The 18,100-nt window shown below is 42.3% G+C and overlaps 1 protein-coding gene across 1 annotated transcript in view; it reads right to left on the bottom strand.

Annotated features, from left to right (window-relative positions):
• The window catches only part of KCNAB1 (potassium voltage-gated channel subfamily A regulatory beta subunit 1), a gene marked incomplete at its 5' end in the record, with an annotated part of 303,189 nt that extends 290,235 nt beyond the window's left edge, over window positions 1-12,954 (bottom strand). Inside the window, one exon of the mRNA XM_079767396.1 lies at window positions 12,713-12,954. Coding sequence (XP_079623522.1) covers window positions 12,713-12,954 — 242 coding nt within the window. The remainder of the gene's footprint in view (window positions 1-12,712) is intronic.
• Between the last annotated feature and the right edge of the window lie 5,146 nt (window positions 12,955-18,100).

Raw genomic sequence — 18,100 nt, 5'->3', positions numbered from 1 at the left:
GCCCTTTGCCCCAGCTCCTGGGAGGTAAACTCTAAGCCCTTGGAATTATTCTACCCAACAGGAGTGTATATGTTTACCTGGAGGCCTTGGGCTACACAGAATCAACTCAACCTCCACACAGGCTGGAGACCAAGGTCAACCATACAGGTGGTTCATGTGTCTATGTAGCCAATCTCCAATGAAAGCAATGAATACCAAATCTCTGATAAGCTTCCCTGGTTGGCAACATTCCATGCATATTGTCCCACATTTTTGCTGAGCTAAAACTGCTTTCCACATGATTCCATTGGAGAGGACAACCAAAAGTTCTGGTTCTCCTGGACTGTACCTCTAGGCACCTCTTCCTGATGCTGATTTTAATCTGTATCTTTTTTTTTTTTTTGTAATAAACCTTAACTGTGAGTATAATGGCTTTGATGAGTTCTGTGAGTCCTTCTAATGAATCACTGAACCTGAGGAAGGTCTTGGGAAACATCTGAACTTTCAGTATTCTCCTTTACCTTCATGACATTATTTCTTGCTACTCTTCCACTCATCACTTCCTCTTGGCTTCTGTGATGTTTCTCCCTTATATACTCTCACTCTAAGCCTTTACACATGCTGTATCCTCTGTCTGCAGTACGCTCCTCCCACCCCAGGAAAACTTATTGTCCTTTTCATTTCCTTCAGATGTTTATTCAAATGTTATCTTCTCAGTGAGAAGTATTATAGCCATATTCTCTGGCTACAATATTTAAAATTGCAACTATCCTCTGACACGTATCCTCATCCTCCTTCCATACTTTTTGTTTCTATAAAGAACTTACTCGTTCTGAGATGCTACAAACTTTATTTAGTTAGTGAGTTTATTGTCTACCTTACCCCAACTAGAATGAAATCTTCAACAAAGCAGGGAACTTAGTCTGTTCTGTTCACTGCTATGTCCCAAATTCTTGGAGTAGTGTATAACACAGGTTAACACCCAGTAATAGCTCTTGAATGAAAGATAAAATCTGTGTATGTCAGGGAAGAAATAAGCTAAGTGGTTCAAGAACAACTATAAAAATAGATACTTTACCCTAACAACAAAAACTGATTAGTAGGCATACAAAATAACTTCATAAAAAGAGTTCCATTATAAAAATGTGAGTTAGTAGATTTGGCCACATGGACCTGATTTTCCATCTTCTAAGAGAATGTGTTTTGGATCACCCAACAGTTTAAAGGGGGCATGGGACTAATTATGGAAATAATTAGTTAAATAACCCATACAGGACATCCAGAAACCAAGAATTGGTGAACGTGAAGTCAGAAATGGAAGGTCTTGGAGAGGAAATGGTTGTGAGGAAGGATCATAAAGCAGATAGTTGGACTCTGTCCACTGTCATTGAGTCTCACTCAGGCTCCTTCAGGCAATTAAACCCACTGAGTAGGAAAACCTACTATTGCCATTGCCCAGTTCCACTAACACTGAGTTGAACAAGTCAGCATCTTTCCCTGGAAGTAGAGTGGAGCCAGACTCAAGTGAGAAGCCCCACAATGACCTAATGATACCAGCAAGGTACCATCCTGCAACTGCTCATCACCAGCTAGAGATCCTTTGTTGTCGGCCAGATTGTTCCCGGAACAGTCTGATCACACTAAGAACAAGAAGGTCTAATCATAACCATTTATAATTTCTGAGTAAACAGAAAATCTTCTAGTGTATTTAGGATGATGGGTCATCCAGGAATCCCAACAGGAGGGCTGACTCTCTAGACTTGTCCCTGAATGACACCTAAATGATATAATGAGATGGTGCCCCTCTTGTAATGAAATAGAAATAGATGATGATCAGGAAAAGAGTAAACTAAAGAGGGCTGGCCAATGGGATTGAAGCACAAAGGGTCGGAGGGGAAGAGCTTGTGGTGGGAAGAGGTGGGGAAGGAGAGGCCCATGGCTCCATATGTGGGTATATAAGCACCATCTCCAAGGAGAAGTGAGAATATGAGTGAAAGCCCCGAGTGTCTTGTACTAGTCATTGTAACTCAGGACCCCACTATGGAGGAAAGTACAGTGAAAACTCTGGGATTAGAGTGAAGCAAATGAGTAAATGAGAAGTGAACAAGATGAATGTCTGCAGAGAAACAAAAATAAACTGAGCACATGACAATATGATAAGTATGATGGCACTTACAAGGGATCTTAAAATCCAAGATTTAAGGACCTATGTCCTGTGGGAACAATGCTGTCTCTAAGTATCACTGTCGCAAATAAGGACACTTTGGATGCTTTTAGTAAACAGAGAAAATTAGAAAGTACATGGCAGAGAAACTCTGGATGGAGAGCCTGGTTGAACACTCCCTCCCTGTGTCTGATAACCCAGCATGCTGTCAGCCAGGGAACCGTGAAGGCTTACTTGTCCTACCCCTGCTTAATAATTCACTTATTCAGCAAATGTTTGTTGAGTCCTGCACTAGACATCAATTTCTGGGGATTCAGCAATTAACCCTACAGATAAAAATCATTGCCCTCCTGGAGTTCACTCCAGGGGGAGGGACAGACAATACAGGAATAAACAAGAGTGCTAAGAAAAAAAAATAGGGGTAAAGGAGAGAGGTGCTAGTTTGCTGAATCTTACAAAGAAGTTCCAGTCAGTATTAACCTTTTCAGAAATCATTCATAGAGGTGCTATCTTACACAATGATCCTCTCAGGAAGCAATCACAGCTCCTTTATAAGCCATAACAGGCTTCTAAACGTATGTGTTGTCACCATGTGCTGAGTTAAAAAGAGTGCTGTAAAATTTCAAAAGGAGGGTGAAGATCCTTCCGATGCTAAAGCAGGAGCTCAGACACCTAATGAGCTGCACATTCTACACCCATACTCCAGATCCTTCCGATCCTTCCGATGCTAAAGCAGGAGCTCAGACACCTAATGAGCTGCACATTCTACACCCATACTCCACAACTGTCAGAGCTTCTATCTCATCCTGCCTTAACAAATTAAAAGGAATATCATGGAAGAAAAAAATAGATTAAAGGCAGCTGGGTCTAAAAATATTACATCTAACCCACTCAGAACCTGTGTTTTCCTGACTCCTGGGGCAGCTCAGCTACTCCCACCGCTCACACAGTGGGCTCACCAAAACCCACTGCCGGAATCCACCCTCTTCTGTGCTGGAGCCTGTTTGGAATAGGCCTCTTCCTTCGGCTGCTGCTCCAGCCTCTTGGGGTGGTTCCCTGGCCCAGCTCCATGGGCACCTCACTTTGGGGCTGGACAGTCTGAGGAAACTGCGTGCTTGGCCCTGCCTGTCAGTGCTTTACTCCAGTTCCTGGTGATTCTCAACAGCCCACAGATGATGAATTTATGCAGGTCAATTTTCTCAGTAAGTCTTTGAGGTCCACTTCAGCTTTGGACCTAAAGTACAGGATGAAAACGTGATGGTCCTTGCTGGATAACGCAGTCTCTGACACAGAATTGGTAGCTGGAACTGGGAGACCTCAGGACAAGCATTGCAATTGTGCGGCACTACAGCGCCACCTCCCAACTCAAAGCAGACATTGCAATTAGTCACAGCCCTCTTTCTCACCACCCTCCCAGGCTAACATTCTGGCCTGAACTGTTCAAGACTGAAGAAAACTAAAAAGACATGACTACAACAACAAAATACATGATTCTAAACTGGTTCCAGTATTAGTGGAGTAAGAAATTTTCTATAAAGGGCATTATTGTGTTGGCTGATAAAACTGGAATACGGACGGTAGATGAGATGAAAGTATATTATGTAAATTTAACTGAAGTTGGTAATTGTACTGGGAGGCACATATGTTGTCTAAAAATAGCTCCTCTCTAACCTGGACTCCCACCATTAGAGGTTCATTTCTTTGGACATGACAGAGTTTGAAGATACCCTCAGGCCCCAACTTCAACTGGGACAGCTTTGCTTTCATCTGTTTGAAGGAAGTGTTCTTCTGCTTCATAATTGTTTGAAAGAACATATCTTTATCTGAACATTGACACATCACAAGATGTGTAATTGGTATCTTAGGGAGCATTAGTTGATTGATAACTAGCTAAGGTCTGGCAAAGGAACCGCTGGATGAGAGGCTGAAGTGCTAGGTGTGGAGAGATGTCCCATGAGAAGTGAAAATAAGCCCTGGGTACAGAGGAGGAAGGGCACCGTCCATTGTCCACCACCTAATTTGGTGCTGAGCCAGACCGGCAAGATCATGGTCCTAAGAACATTCCTGGATTCTGAGTTGGCTTTCTGCAAGGCCATCCTGACAACACACACCTTCCAGATTCACCAAATCTGCTCCATCTTAACTATGCAAAGGCATTAACAGACATTCCCTCAAGGAAGACCACGTGTGGGGCACATCTGCCTTTCCTTTCTCCACCAGCCATCCCCAGAGGTCTGCAGTGTGGTTCAGACTCCCCTGTGCTCAGAAACTCAGGGACATAGAAACTTTTCTCTACCAAATATCTAACTAGATTAGGTTATAATAGCACTAGGGGCCCGGTGCACAGATTTGTGCACCAATGGAGTCCCTCGGCCTGGTCTGTGGGGATCGGGCCAAAACCAGCTCTCCGACATCCCCCAAGGGGTCCTGGATTGCAAGAGGGCAGTTCTCGGGTGATGCACTCAGAATCGGGCTCCCTCCTCTCTGGGTCCAGGGTGCGGGTGAAGCAGATTCGGGGCCAACAGTTCCCCAGCAGCAACCTAACCCACAGCCAATTCCACGAGTAATCAGGCTCCCTCCTCTACTGGTCTAAGCATCTGCCCCCTGGTAGTCATTGCATGTCATAGCTACCAGGCGAACGGTCAAACAGTCAAATGGTCACTTAGGCTTTTATATAGATAGATGCCTGCTATAGGGCCAGGGCTTCTCAGAATCCTGAGTATGCTGGCCATAATTTCTTTTTTTCTTCTCACTATAGAAAATATTCCATGTGGTATCAAAAGAGACACTTCTTAATTTTCATAATCAAGGTAAATATATACATTCAAATTTAAGTTCTGCTCTAGCATTGCCTGGGTAGATTTCTTGGGTTCAGGGTACTGAAGCATTCCATGTTCTTTATGAAATAGCGCATTCTAGTGGCACTCACAGGCACTGCAGGGAAATGCAGGAAGAGGTGTGGGTTGTTGTTGTTTTTCTTGAGTAAAGATATATTTGACCTATGCTCCTTAGTCAGAAAAACACAGGTCTCAAAATGCCTATTTTTTTCATATGAAACTGCTATCCACAATTTTCACATGAGAAAATGCAGATTCATTTAATCTGGCGTTGTTTTCGGACCTTGAATTTTCAGTGTTTTTATTATGCCATGTAAACAAAGCAACTTTCCCTCTGGAAAAATCACAAGTGGAAATTTCAAAACTAAACGAAATAATATTTCAATTCCAAGTGGCACTCATCTCTCACCCCCGCTTAGATTTCAGAGCACTTTCTATCTAAACTGACTTTTTTTTTTTTAAATGTACTTGTTTTAAAACTTCTGTTCCAGTCAACGGGGAAAAAGCATTCCACCCAAGCCTCCTGGGCGCTTCACCCACAGCCTATTCAGGTTTCAAGTGATCGATCACATGGGTTTTGAGCCTGAACCATCTGGGTGTCACCCATGTTCCCCCAGAAATGTCCCTGTCGGGAGAGCCACAGCCAGAGGGCTCAGAGCAAATTAGCACAGGCCCGGCGACTGACCAAAATGAGGCCAGTCTAAAATAAACCATGGAGGCTTTTCTCTTTAATGTAGAAAATACAACCCCCTGCACGGGGAGCATTTTGTTCTGGGCTTTGATTTTCATGGTCACGGCCATAGCTACTTTTCAAGCAGGTCTGAGTGCGCCAAGTGTTCCATGATAAAAGTAGGTCATGGGAAGGCAGTGAAAAAAGATTTGGGAGGAGAGGTTTTGGGGAGGGGATACTTCAAGGAGGAGCATATATTGAACTTAGGAACAAAAATAAGTTGCAACTTCCACGCTATAGCACGGGAAAGGTGGAAAGCTGAGAGGGCAGAGGAGGGGCGTCTCTCCTGAGTTGCTCCAGGCCCCTTTGCAGGAACAGTTTCATCCTGGGAGGACCCAGGGCGCTTTACTTTCGTTTTATCGGAAAGGGCGTGGAGGGTCAGGGAAAGAGGGAGGGAGGAAGCTGACCTTCCAATCCTCCAGCCAGGACTCCACATTCTCACTGTGACAGAACCCAGGGAACGGTTTTCAGCATGAAAAAGTTTCTGTTTATCTTTAGAATCTTCACTCGGAGACCAGTGAAAACTCCATTAGTCCGTGAATGCGTCCTAATGCTTGCATGGGCATCTTTGAGAAAGGCTGGTGGGTGAGTGAGGTCTCTCTCTAGCTTTCCTGTCCTCTTCTTCGCTCCATCCCTCCTGTGGTCCTGCACAATCAGCCTGTAGCTCTGAGCCGGCTCTGACACCCAAGCTTTCCTGTTGATTTAGTCTAGAATCTTCTCCCACCCTCTCTGTTTTCAGGTCAGACCGCTGATTAGCTTAGATTCCCTTGTTTTCCCCATTGATTTCTAGTGGAAGTGGAGCGGGCGGGGGTGGGGGAGGAAGGGGGGAGAGAAACATCGACATGAGAGAGACACATCGATTGGTTACCTCCTGCAAGCACCCCTACAGGGGCTGGGAAATGTTACAACCAAAGCATGTTTCTTTGACCAGGAATCGAACCTGAGACCCTCTGTCCACAGGCCAATGCTCTAACCACTGAACAACTGGCCAGAGCTTAGATTCCGTTTTAACAGGAGAACTGATGCCTCTAGTCAAAGAAATTCTCAGACACAGTGACCAGCCAGCCTATGGGAGAAGTATTGCAGATACAAGTGGGAGTCTTAGCCCTTTCATTTCATTCTGTTTCAGATATTTATGTTCTAGACCCAAAGCTAGCCACTAGAAATACATGAATTCATCTTCATATTACCGCATATAGAGAGTAATGTATAACAATGCTTCATGAGGCCATTTTAATTAAATAGAAGGACATGTACAAGGTAAAAAGAAGAAAAAACTTTTTCTCTATAGATCCTAATAATATATTCTGATAGGAAAAGCAAAAAAATTCTAAAAGAAAGTGAGGAAAGAAGGTGATATGCTCAGAATTATGCAAGATTCAATCTGCCCCTCTTTCCAAATCATTATACCTTTCCTTTCACCCTCTGAAAGAGGACAAGATGATGGATTCCTAGGGTTAAGACGGAGTTTGAAGCAAGGGAACTCTGTTAGGCTCCCACTCTGGTAGGCAGCGAGCTAAGGACTTTCACATGTGTGGCTTCATTTAATTCTCACAACACCCTGGTGAGGTCAGTTGTGTGGCTTCATTTAATTCTTACAACACCCTGGTGAGGTCAGTTGAATTAGGACCATTTTACAGAGAAGAAACTAAGGCTCAGCCAAGGTCAAGTAACAGAAGAAAATATGAGGCTAGAGCACTATTAAATGGGGAAAGGGAGGTTCCTATTTGCACTTTGGTGTCTTTCTTTCTGTTCCCCAACTTCTGAATGGATGTACCCCAATCAAGCAATACACATGCATTGAGCACTTTCTAAGTGCAAAGCGTGGAAGGATTACAAAATATTATAAACTCTACTCCTTATCCTCAAGGTGACAATGGCATAATTTTGAGAATAAGACACACACACACATACAACTAATAATCCAAATTCTATCTAGAGCAAAGACAGGTCATGCTGTAAGAGAGAAGGGAAAGACTCTGGGTTGGATTTTCCTAGGCAAGGGGGCTGTGAAAAAATATTCTAGATAGGGACAGTGATGATGAGTGAGACCCGATGTTTGGGGCAGGGATGGAGGGTCAGTGTGTAGAGCAGAAGACTGAAGCAGGCTCCAGACCAGAGCACAAAGAGCAGCACCTGGAAAAGTGGGTCAGAGCAGGATGGTGAATGCGACAGCATCCCCAGGAGGAGGGTGAGTGTGTGTGTGTGTGTGTGTGTGTGTGTGTGTGTGTGTGTGTGTGTGTTGGTGTGGGATGGGATGGGATGGGATGGGATGGGATGGGATGATTGGGGGACTGGGAATAAAAATGGAGAGTCTACAGAAAGCAATGAGCTGGGACCCAAGGGACAGGGGTTCCCTGCTTTGCACCTTCAGGTTAGTCACCCAACATCTCTGAGCTTCAATTTCCCTCAGATATTAAACCAGAAATTGGAGCAGATTTTCTCTGAGGTCTGTCCCATATAATAATTCTGATACTTCCCCCGCCTCTCCTTTCCTTCTTTTATTATTCCCTCCCCACCTTCAGCTCAAGGCTATAAAAAAATTTTTTTAGTTGGTAAATAGCATAACTGGCTATTTTTTGTTTTATTTTTTGAGAAATGATTGTTTTATTCCATGAACCTGGACAAATCCTGTCACCATAATATATAGCAATATCTGTGCCATCATTACTGGGAAATGTTTTAAGCATAAATAATCTCAAACTGATTGATGTGGTTTCTATCAACTAGTGTCATTTCATCTGTCATCCACACACTTGCTTTTGATGAATTACTATTTGATGTCCTGCCATTGATTAATATTAGGGGCTCCATAGGAAAGAGCTCTAGGAACCCCACTGCTGTGTTTACTACAGTATAAGGATATTTTTGAGGATGTTGTTGATTACGCCAAGAAGAAGAATCAAGAGAGAAATTTCTCTCTGATCTCCAGCTCGGAGCACATTACTGAGCACACCTGGCTCGCCTCCACCTCAAGAACTCGGTGACTGCTGTAAGGAGCTCCATTTCCCTTTACTCAGTTTGGTGCTGCTAGAAAGTGCAGAGCCAAATCCAGGCCCGAGTGCATGGCCTGAACCGGCATGCTCCCTCACCTGGGCAGTCTTCCCTTCCTGCTCCTAATCTTTCTTAGTCTCATTTTTTTTCCTTCTTCTACATTTTTATCTTTTCTGAATTATATGCACTTGGGCCCCTTAAATACCTCTAGACACAAGGAGGTGTAAGAAAATAAACAATCAAATAAAGAAATAACCTATACCAATGGTCGGCAAACTCATTAGTCAGCAGAGCCAAATATCAACAGTACAACGATTGAAATTTCTTTTGAGAGCCAAATTTTCTAAACTTAAACTTCTTCTAACGCCACTTCTTCAAAATAGACTCGCCCAGGCCGTGGTATTTTGTGGAAGAGCCACACTCAAGGGGCCAAAGAGCAGCATGTGGCTCGCGAGCCGCAGTTTGCCGACCACGGACCTATACAACCGAAAGCTTTGTTTTTATACCAGGGGTGAGCATACTTCAGCCTGCTGACCAAATCCAGCCTGCCACTTATTTCTGTATGGTGCCCAAGATAAGATTGGCTTTTATATTTTTTAATGGTTTGGGAGGGAAAGAAAAGGAATATTTGTGATATGAGAAAATTATATAAATCTCAAATTTCCTTATCTGTAAATGAAGTTTATTGGCACACAGCTGTGCCCACTTGTCTCCTCATTGTCAATGCTGCGCTCACCCTGCCACAGCGGAGTTCAGTAGCTCTCACAAAGGCGGAGGCGGCCCAGGAGCCTAAAATATTGACTCTCTGGCCTTTTACAAGAAAAGCTTGCTGACTCCTGGATGAGACCTTCATTTTACATATGTTTGAGTTCCTCTTGGCGAATGTTAGTTTTATGAAATTGCTTCAGATGCATCCTTCCTTACTCAGCCTAGCTATTTTATTTTGTGTGCTTGGTCTATAAATTTACTTCTCAGTGCACTTTAACCTTGACCCAAGCACCAGCGTACTGTCTGGCTCAGAGTTCGGTACGATGTAATAAAGACAATTAACTTGCAGCCACTTAGAAATAACTGAAGGACCCTCTTCAGTGACTATTTTATAGACACTAAAAAATGAGTCCACAAAAACTTCTATTTTTGCTGAAAATTCTAAGCCAACAGAAGAATCTACACAGCAACTTGGCACTTTTCACAACACGTTCAAACAATTTCCTCCAGTTTCTTTTCAGTTGATACATGTGTTTGCATATTTACTGATTTTTTTTTCCTCTCCTGGTCACCCTCAGTTAGAAATATAACCACGTCTCCATGGAAACACAGCATAATGCTCTATCACAGATGATCGAAGGACCTGAGCAGCTGGTATTGGGCTGAAGGCTGCAATGGCTTCGGACCAAATTAGGAAGAGAAAGCAGCTTACCCAGCTCTCCCAGGCCTCTCAGAATTCTAACGCTCAGCATGGAAACCTACACAGATTGTGAACTGCTGGGAGTTTTTTTATTCTTTCTTTTTCCTTCTGTGAATATTCTCCTGTCTATTTCTATGTTTCATCTATAGGGAGTGTTCAGCCCCTGCTCCTAGAACGAGTGACAGAGTCTACAGAATAAGTAGGAAGGGAACCTACATTTAGTGAGCACCTACTGTGTGTTAGGCCCTTAGATGTTGCAGCTGGCCCAATGTCACAAAGTTGGGAAACCAGAAAAGCTGGGATTTGAACTCTGGTCTTGCCAACGTCCACTCTCTTTCCACTACACGTGGGATAATACCCTTGCAAAGAAGAAGCATATGGGACATACAGTTTGAACCAGGTCTTTGAACCAAACCAATGGTCTTGAGGGAAGATGTAAATAAACATAAAGATGTTAGACTATGAAAGTTACTTTCTCTCCTAAATCCCAACTATGTTTGTAAGAAGTCAAGGTCAAACGCTAAGTTATGGAGGAACCAAAAGAACCAGGATTCTCTTCCCCAACAATCCCTTCCTAATGCTTAAAGGAGGATGTTTTAAATAGTGTTCATTAATAAGTGCCTTGAAAGAAGAATAGACAAAGTACTATGGAATTTAAAGAAAGGAGACGTGCTTCAAGTTGGGGGGGGGGGTGGAGAGGACGGGGGTGGAGGAATGCATCAGGGAGAAGTGGCAGAGCACAGCAAGGTCATCATAATTCACAGCCTTGGCTTTCCCAGGCCCAATTTACCTGCACTTTTCTTTCCTGAATTTCTGATCGGGGGCCAACAATCTCCTACGTCCCATTTCTTATTAGAGTCTGATCTAGTGGTATGCACGCTTGCCCAAGAGTTTGTCCCTCTGTGTAGGACCTGGTATCCTCAAGGTCACAGAGCCCTGCTCTCCAGGACATTATGAAGAGTCACATCACAACTGGACTCTCACTCCATGAATAGTATGGTGCCTCAGAGACCAGGCTGGGGATGACTGACTGCTCCCCTCGAGCAGGTGGGCTCCTGGCCCCCAGTGTCAACTAGGGCACCTTTGCAGTTTGGAGAAAGTATTCCTCTGCTTCATAACTGTTAGAAAAACACTGTCCTAGAACATATATTTGAACGTTGGAAAACATCACAAGATGTGTAACTGATATTCACACCAGGACTTCTGAGGGAAAGAGGCCTGCCCTCCGAAGGTTTGTCCGAGTTCATGCTAGCACCACCATCCTATGATAAAGATGGAAAGGGAGACTGTCCCTCCTCACTGGTCTATATTCTATCACCGAGGGGCAAGGAAAACATGGAGAAGACGGTGAGAGACTGTGGAGAGGCAGAGAGAGAAGGCAGCTCCTTTTTGTGGGGGACGGATTCAGGACAGGGGGTATAGGGAGACACAGGTTCTCTTGAAAAGGTGACTAGATTCTTCTTAGGCTCCACTTCTGAAGCATGATGGGATGGGCTGTCCTACGTTTCTATGTCCTAGAAACCTAGAGAAGTTCATTCCCCTTCTGCATGAGCCCTTTGTTGCATAAAAAGTCTGCACTCTGTTCTCCAGAGAGAAGCTATCTCATTGCAAATTGCTTTATTAATCACATCAGCTGATAAACGAGAGTACTAGCTACTACATTAAAACTGACCTTAAGGTTATAGAAAATTGAAATCACTGGGGACAGCCTGTCCATGCAAAACAATCTTATTCTGTGAAGCAGAAGTTTTGAGCTGAGCTACAACAACTGGTCTCTACAAACAGTATATTTCCTTTTTCTTTTTCTTTTTTAAAGCATTCAGCAAGCACCCTTGTCCTTCTGAATGGCTTTGGCTCAGATTCCCAGATGTTTAGAACTCCAGGCGTTGGTCAAGAAAGCATTTCTGCTGTGCGGTTTAGCTAAGCACAAGCACCTCTTATAGAGGTTTGACTAATAATTGTTCTGAAAAAGAAGGCTGCCTCCCATCTCGGAGCAATTTATAAATATTACACATCCCACCCCACACCAGGAAAAAAAATTTCTCCCTTTTGTTAATCTTTCACAGAATAAATGATGAGATTGGAAGTTGAGAGAATAACCAGTAATTTATCTTGGGCTACATTGATAAAAAGTCCTGTCATTTCAATAACTACCTCAGTTTCATGAACTACTTTATTAGCCATTAGCACAGACCACATGATTTAGGCTTAGAAGGAAATAACAGTCCTAAAGCCCAGGCAGCGAAAAAATCCGTCTCTTAATTTATAAATTCCCTTAAGAAGAACAGGGTCCCATTCTTCATTATGACCCACAAAACCACCTGCCTGCTCAATGTCAAAAGTACTTCTACTGGCAGCTCATGGTTAGGAGCTTCCCAGATGAGCTTGCCTATCTTTTACGTTACCTTTTGAGCAGAGAGGAAATAGACAATTTAAAGCTTGAAAAAAAAGGAGCCCAAGAAGAGGGTTCATTGCATTCCCAGTCCTACTCCTTTTTCTCTGTGTTTGTTTTGCTATTGCAATCCTTATTTCTTCTGATAACAGCAACCTCTGACTTCAGTGCAGTGCCCTGGTTGGATGACATTACAACCAGCAAGTACCTGTAAGCCATGCCCGTCTCTGCCCTGGTGGTTTCCCGCAACGAAATTCCATGGACACGTAAAAACTTCTCCAGGTGTTTCCGTTCCGCTGCTCCACTGGGCCTGGCAGGCCAGCAGGCTTCCCCAGGCGGAGGCTTGGTCACCACGATGTGCCGCCTACATTTCAGAGCAGAGTCGCTGGATTTGGGCAGACCCAGCGTGGGGCTGGGGATGTCTGCACAGGCAGGTTTATACAGATGCATGTTTCAAAAACACAGGGAAGCAGTGCTAATGGCGCGGGACTCAGCTCTGAGACTGGCTGTATCTTGCTACGTTTAACTTGAGTTACCCGGCTTTGGTGTGTCCCTAAAAGGGATCGGATTGTTTTCCTCAGATGCCCCTTATGGTTTCTGTCTGTGAGCGGGCTCCTGAGGACCTGGCAGAGCTGCTGGCTACATGTCTCGGCTGAATGGCTTTGGCTCAACAAAAAGAAGCCTGACAGAGGCCAATCACTTTTCCCGTCCCCGTGAAGTTCACAAAGTCAAACGTAAGCAACCAAGTATTGACCCTGGGAAGAAAAATACAGGCATTCTTTCCCATGTCTTTCTATTTAGGTAAAGGGAATATTTTGGTGGGATATGGGCCAAGTGTTCTGTTCTCATAAGGACCATAAGGCCTTGAGCATGATTCAGGAGTGTGTAATGAGACCTCTCTAAATTTTCAAATACTTCAAAATTTACTAAGCTAGTGGCATGATTCATTTGGGCAATAGGCCCACGAATCCTTTTCTTCTTCAGATGCTGCTGTCAAATTATAGGACATATCAATAAGGTTGTAAAAAGCAAAGGGCCCCACCAATATGCCCCACTGATTTTTGATGAAGGTGCAAGAGCAATTCAACAGAAGGACAGGCTTTTCCACAATTGGTGCTGGAACAGCTGGACACTGATAAGCAAAGACAAACAAACAAAAATAAATGACCTTTGACACCTCATATTTGTACAAAAATTAACTCAAAATGGATCACAGACTTCAATGTAAAATGATATAACTCTTAGGTAAAAACTTAAGAGAAAATCTTCAGGATCTGGGGCTAAATAAAGAGTTCTTAGACTTGACACCAAAAATAAGGTCCGAAAAAGGAAAGATTATAAATTGGATCTCATAAACATTCAACACTTCTGCTCTGTGAAAGACCCTGTAAATAGGGTGAAAAAACAAATTACAGACAAAGAAAAACTATTTGCGAGTCACATAACCAACAAAAAACTTATAACTAGAACATATAAAGAAGTCTCAAGACTCAACAATAAAAAACATATAAACCATCCAGTTTGCAAAGGGACAAAAGATATGGACAAACATTTTACTGAAGAGGAGATACAGATGGCAAACAAACATGTGAAAAGGTGGTCAACATCATTAGCCACTAGGGGAATGCAAATTAAATCCACATTGAGATATCTCCACACACCCAGCAGAATAGCTAAAATAAACATGGCATTGACACCAAATGCTGGCAAGGATTCAGAGAAACTGGATCACTCATAAATTGCTGGTGGGGATATAGTATAAAGGTGCAGCCTCTCCCCAGAAAAGTATGGCAGTTTCTTCTAAAACTACATATACCAAACTTACCATATGACACAGCAATTGTACTCTTGGGTATTTATCCCAGAGAAATTAAATCTATGTTCACACAAATATCTACATACAAATGTTCATAGCAGGTTAATTGGTAATAGCCAAGAGGAAACAGAGGTGAGTTGGGAAAGCAATAATGACAGGAGCCTTCTTCCATGCATCACTGGCTTTCAATGCATCACTGTTGTTTTCTGCTCTCTGGATAGGGAAACAACATGTGGCCTTCAGTCTAAAGCTAAAGCAAAGGAAATGACCAATGGGACTCCAATATGCAAATGTGCACTCTGTGGCCAAAAATGCCTCAAAAGGTGGCTGTTGTGGGCACAGAGTGCCTTGGAGAAGGGGTAGATGAGGAGGAAGGAAGGTTGACGATGGGGCTTTGGTCCTCTTATATGGGCTTTGCACTCTCTTCTTAAGTAATGTTGGGCCATGGAAGGTTTGAGATCAGGATAGTATTGTGGTCATGTGCTGATGAGTCATCACTTAAGTAATGCTTCCAGGATGCTGAGAACACATTCCCCTTTATCCCAGTCTGCACTTCCCTGGCTGATAAGAGATTCCATGGAATGGGGGTGGATGAAGTAAGGTGGAAATAACATAGCATGGGCTGTGAAATCAGGAAGACTTGGGTTTGAATTCTACCCCTACAACACACTAATGAATTGACTGGGGGCACTTTTTGAGTCCCAATTTCCTCCTCTGGAAAATATACCTCATCATATTTCCTTATAGTACTGTTTAAAGAATAAAGGAAATATGGTATTTGATGTACCTGGCACAGAATAAATAGCCCTCTACGTGATGGTTATCGTTATAATATCTCCTGCATGGCACAACTCTAAGGACTGCCATGACATTGCAGTCCATGTGGATGGCGCCCCCTAGTGTTGCAATACCCGGCTGGCATAGCTGGATGGGCAAACCTTGACAGACTTAGCAAGCAACAATTTTCAGGGGGCTTCAATGCTATCAGTTACATGAGGAATCATAGAATTGTACACTTGAAACCTATATAATTTTATTAACCAAAGTTATCCCAATACATTTAATTTTTAAAAGGCAATTTAAATTTTCAAATAAAAATACTCATGATTAAAAATAATTGTTAAAGATTCAGTTATTGGGAGGACTGGGATAAAGTACAAATTCCCAGGAGCATGGGCTTAGAGGTCAGACTGACAGGGTTTTAAATCCTTGCCCATCAGTACAGTACTGTGTGATGTGAGTACTCTGAGTTGTTAGTTTCTTCCTCAGAAAAATGAGTAAAACAATACTACCTCCTCAGAGTTAGAGAAGCAAAGTCAGGTTGTATATTTTAAATCCCCAAACATACCACACTGCCTCTTGAAATACCATTCCTCTGTATAATCATTGTATATGTTTAATTGTTGACTAAAGTTCAATATTATTGAAAAAATATGTTTCTGCCATGGAAGACAAACTCACTTCCCTTACTTTGTGCTAGAATGTTCTTTCCAGCCGGGAAAATTATAAAACCTGAAGCACAAGTGTCCCATCAACATTTTGAGAAATAGTGTTCTACAGGCTTTGCTTTTCTAACATCTCGAAGGACTATTCCAAGATAAACTTCAACTTGAAGCTATTTCAAGATTTGCCATTTTCCCAAACAGATTAAAATGTTAGTTCAAATAAAGTCACAACTGATTTTTTTTTTAGAGGTCACCTTTTTTGCAACCTTGCTCAATGGAACACAAGCAAGAATAAACAAAAAGTTTTAGGCTTCCTGGAAAAGGACCTCAATTCATAAACCATTTACTCTTTCGTGCACATAATTCAAGCAAGGTGGATTTTCTTGCTCCCCATTCCTCAGCAGAGTAAAGACAGCAAATTAGATGAAAGAGCCCATTAGAGGCAGATCTACTGACAGCAGCAAGAAAAATTTACAGCAAGGTAAGGATACAGAAAAAGTAATGGAGGGAGAAAAAAATACAGAAGCCAAACTTTAAAAATAAAATACCAAAAGAAGGCCTCTAATTTTCAAGGCAAATAGTTCTACATGCCATAAGTCCCTCAGGACATTTTAACACAGCACAACAGTTGACATTTATTAAGATAAACTAGAGCCCTGGCCAGTGTGACTCAGTGTTGTCCCATGCACCAGAAGGTTGCAGGTTGATTCCCTGTCAGGGCACATATCCAGGTTGTGGGTTCGATCCCTGGTTGACAGGAGGCAACCAATCCACATTTCTTTCTCACGTAGATGTTTCTCTCTCCCCCTCTCCCTTCTTCGCTCTCTAGAAATCAATAAAAACATATATCTTTTTTAAAAAGATAAAGTAGAATTGTCAAGTTGTTTCTTCAGGTTTAAAAAGTTTTAAAAAAAAATCCTTGACACAAATTACAAAGTTTCAGGGAAAAATCACTTGAGTCAGAGTTTTCATTCTCTGACAATATCAGATGAACAAGGCCTAACTGTGACGAATTTCTGCATTTAGTTATACTACTTGCTCATGTCACGCGCTTTTTTCCCATTCCTAGGAACTTGGTGGTTTAGTGGATTCCCAGCCTAAAAAAAGGTCAACTTTGTTCTTGAGTCACAGACCACACATGTCTTCCCTGCGCTTTCCTCCCTGCCTCCCTGCTGGTTCTCATTCCCACAAACTTCCTCGCATCCTTGTAAAACTCCAGCAGAAATGGTGTATTTTGTGCGTTGCTTTTGTGTTTTTTTTTCTGACACATCCCTGTCTGCCCCTGTCCTTTACCTCTATTTCCAGAGAATTTCACACTTCTTACATTACACCAATAAAACAATACTGTAGTCTTGTATTCCCTGAAAAAAAACTCCAAGATTATTCACGGCAAGAAGCTTGTCTTACGTATCCTCATATCTCTGGAACTGGGACATAAGAGATGATCAAACCTCTTGAATGGATTTCTATTCCATTTTCTAGTTTGACTTTAACTTTTTTTAATATTACATTCAATACTGAGTGTCCTTGAATTCTGAATATTGGCATTATTGGGAATTAATTTAACTGAAAGTACCTTAAAAACACATTTAAACATAATACTGCTTTGTCATTTATTTTGAATAAATGACCATTTGGAACCTAAAATAATATAAGCAGATTTAAGCATTTAATATTTTGTTCAACAAGCAACTGGTGTTTGGATAGTCGCCTCATTCAGATTACTGAGCTTGGACAGGAAGAGCTGATCTATCCAATGTGCCCACTTGTGGAATTGATCATGCTATCACCCCCTTAACCTCAGAGGAAACTAAATAACGCAACAGCCCTTTAGGACAGCTTGTTTCACACTTGATGTTCATTGCTCTAATCCAATTAAATATGAAGATTAAGCTATAAAATGCACCTTGGCCTTTCATCTTTTATTAGTGAAGTATATCAAATGGGAGGTATTGTCATTAAAAAGGTCTCTTGAATCAAGCCCATATTTTCTTAACTAATTTTTCCTCAAATGTTTCACCATTTTACACACACACACACACACACACACACACACACACAAAATGCATGTATTTTGTTTGAGGACAGTGAGCCAGGGGAGGAATGCCAAGATATCATCCATGATCAGCAGTTTTATTTAATAATATTACATTCAAAAAAAATAATAATATTACATTCAAAACCATGCTGTATCCTGCTGCTGGGAGCAAGGCTTCTCTGGCTTCTAGAATCCCGTAGGTGCATTCTAGAGAAACGTGTAATGATTACACTGTCTGAATCAACACACTGTCATGGAAGCTCCTCTGAAAAACACACGCCTGGCCATTTCTGGAAG

The sequence above is a fragment of the Cnephaeus nilssonii genome (genome assembly GCF_951640355.1).
Source record: "Cnephaeus nilssonii genome assembly, chromosome: 3".
Classification (NCBI taxonomy): domain Eukaryota; kingdom Metazoa; phylum Chordata; class Mammalia; order Chiroptera; family Vespertilionidae; genus Cnephaeus; species Cnephaeus nilssonii.
Note: the sequence above shows the minus strand (reverse complement) of the source record. Positions and strands in the feature narration are given on the sequence as shown.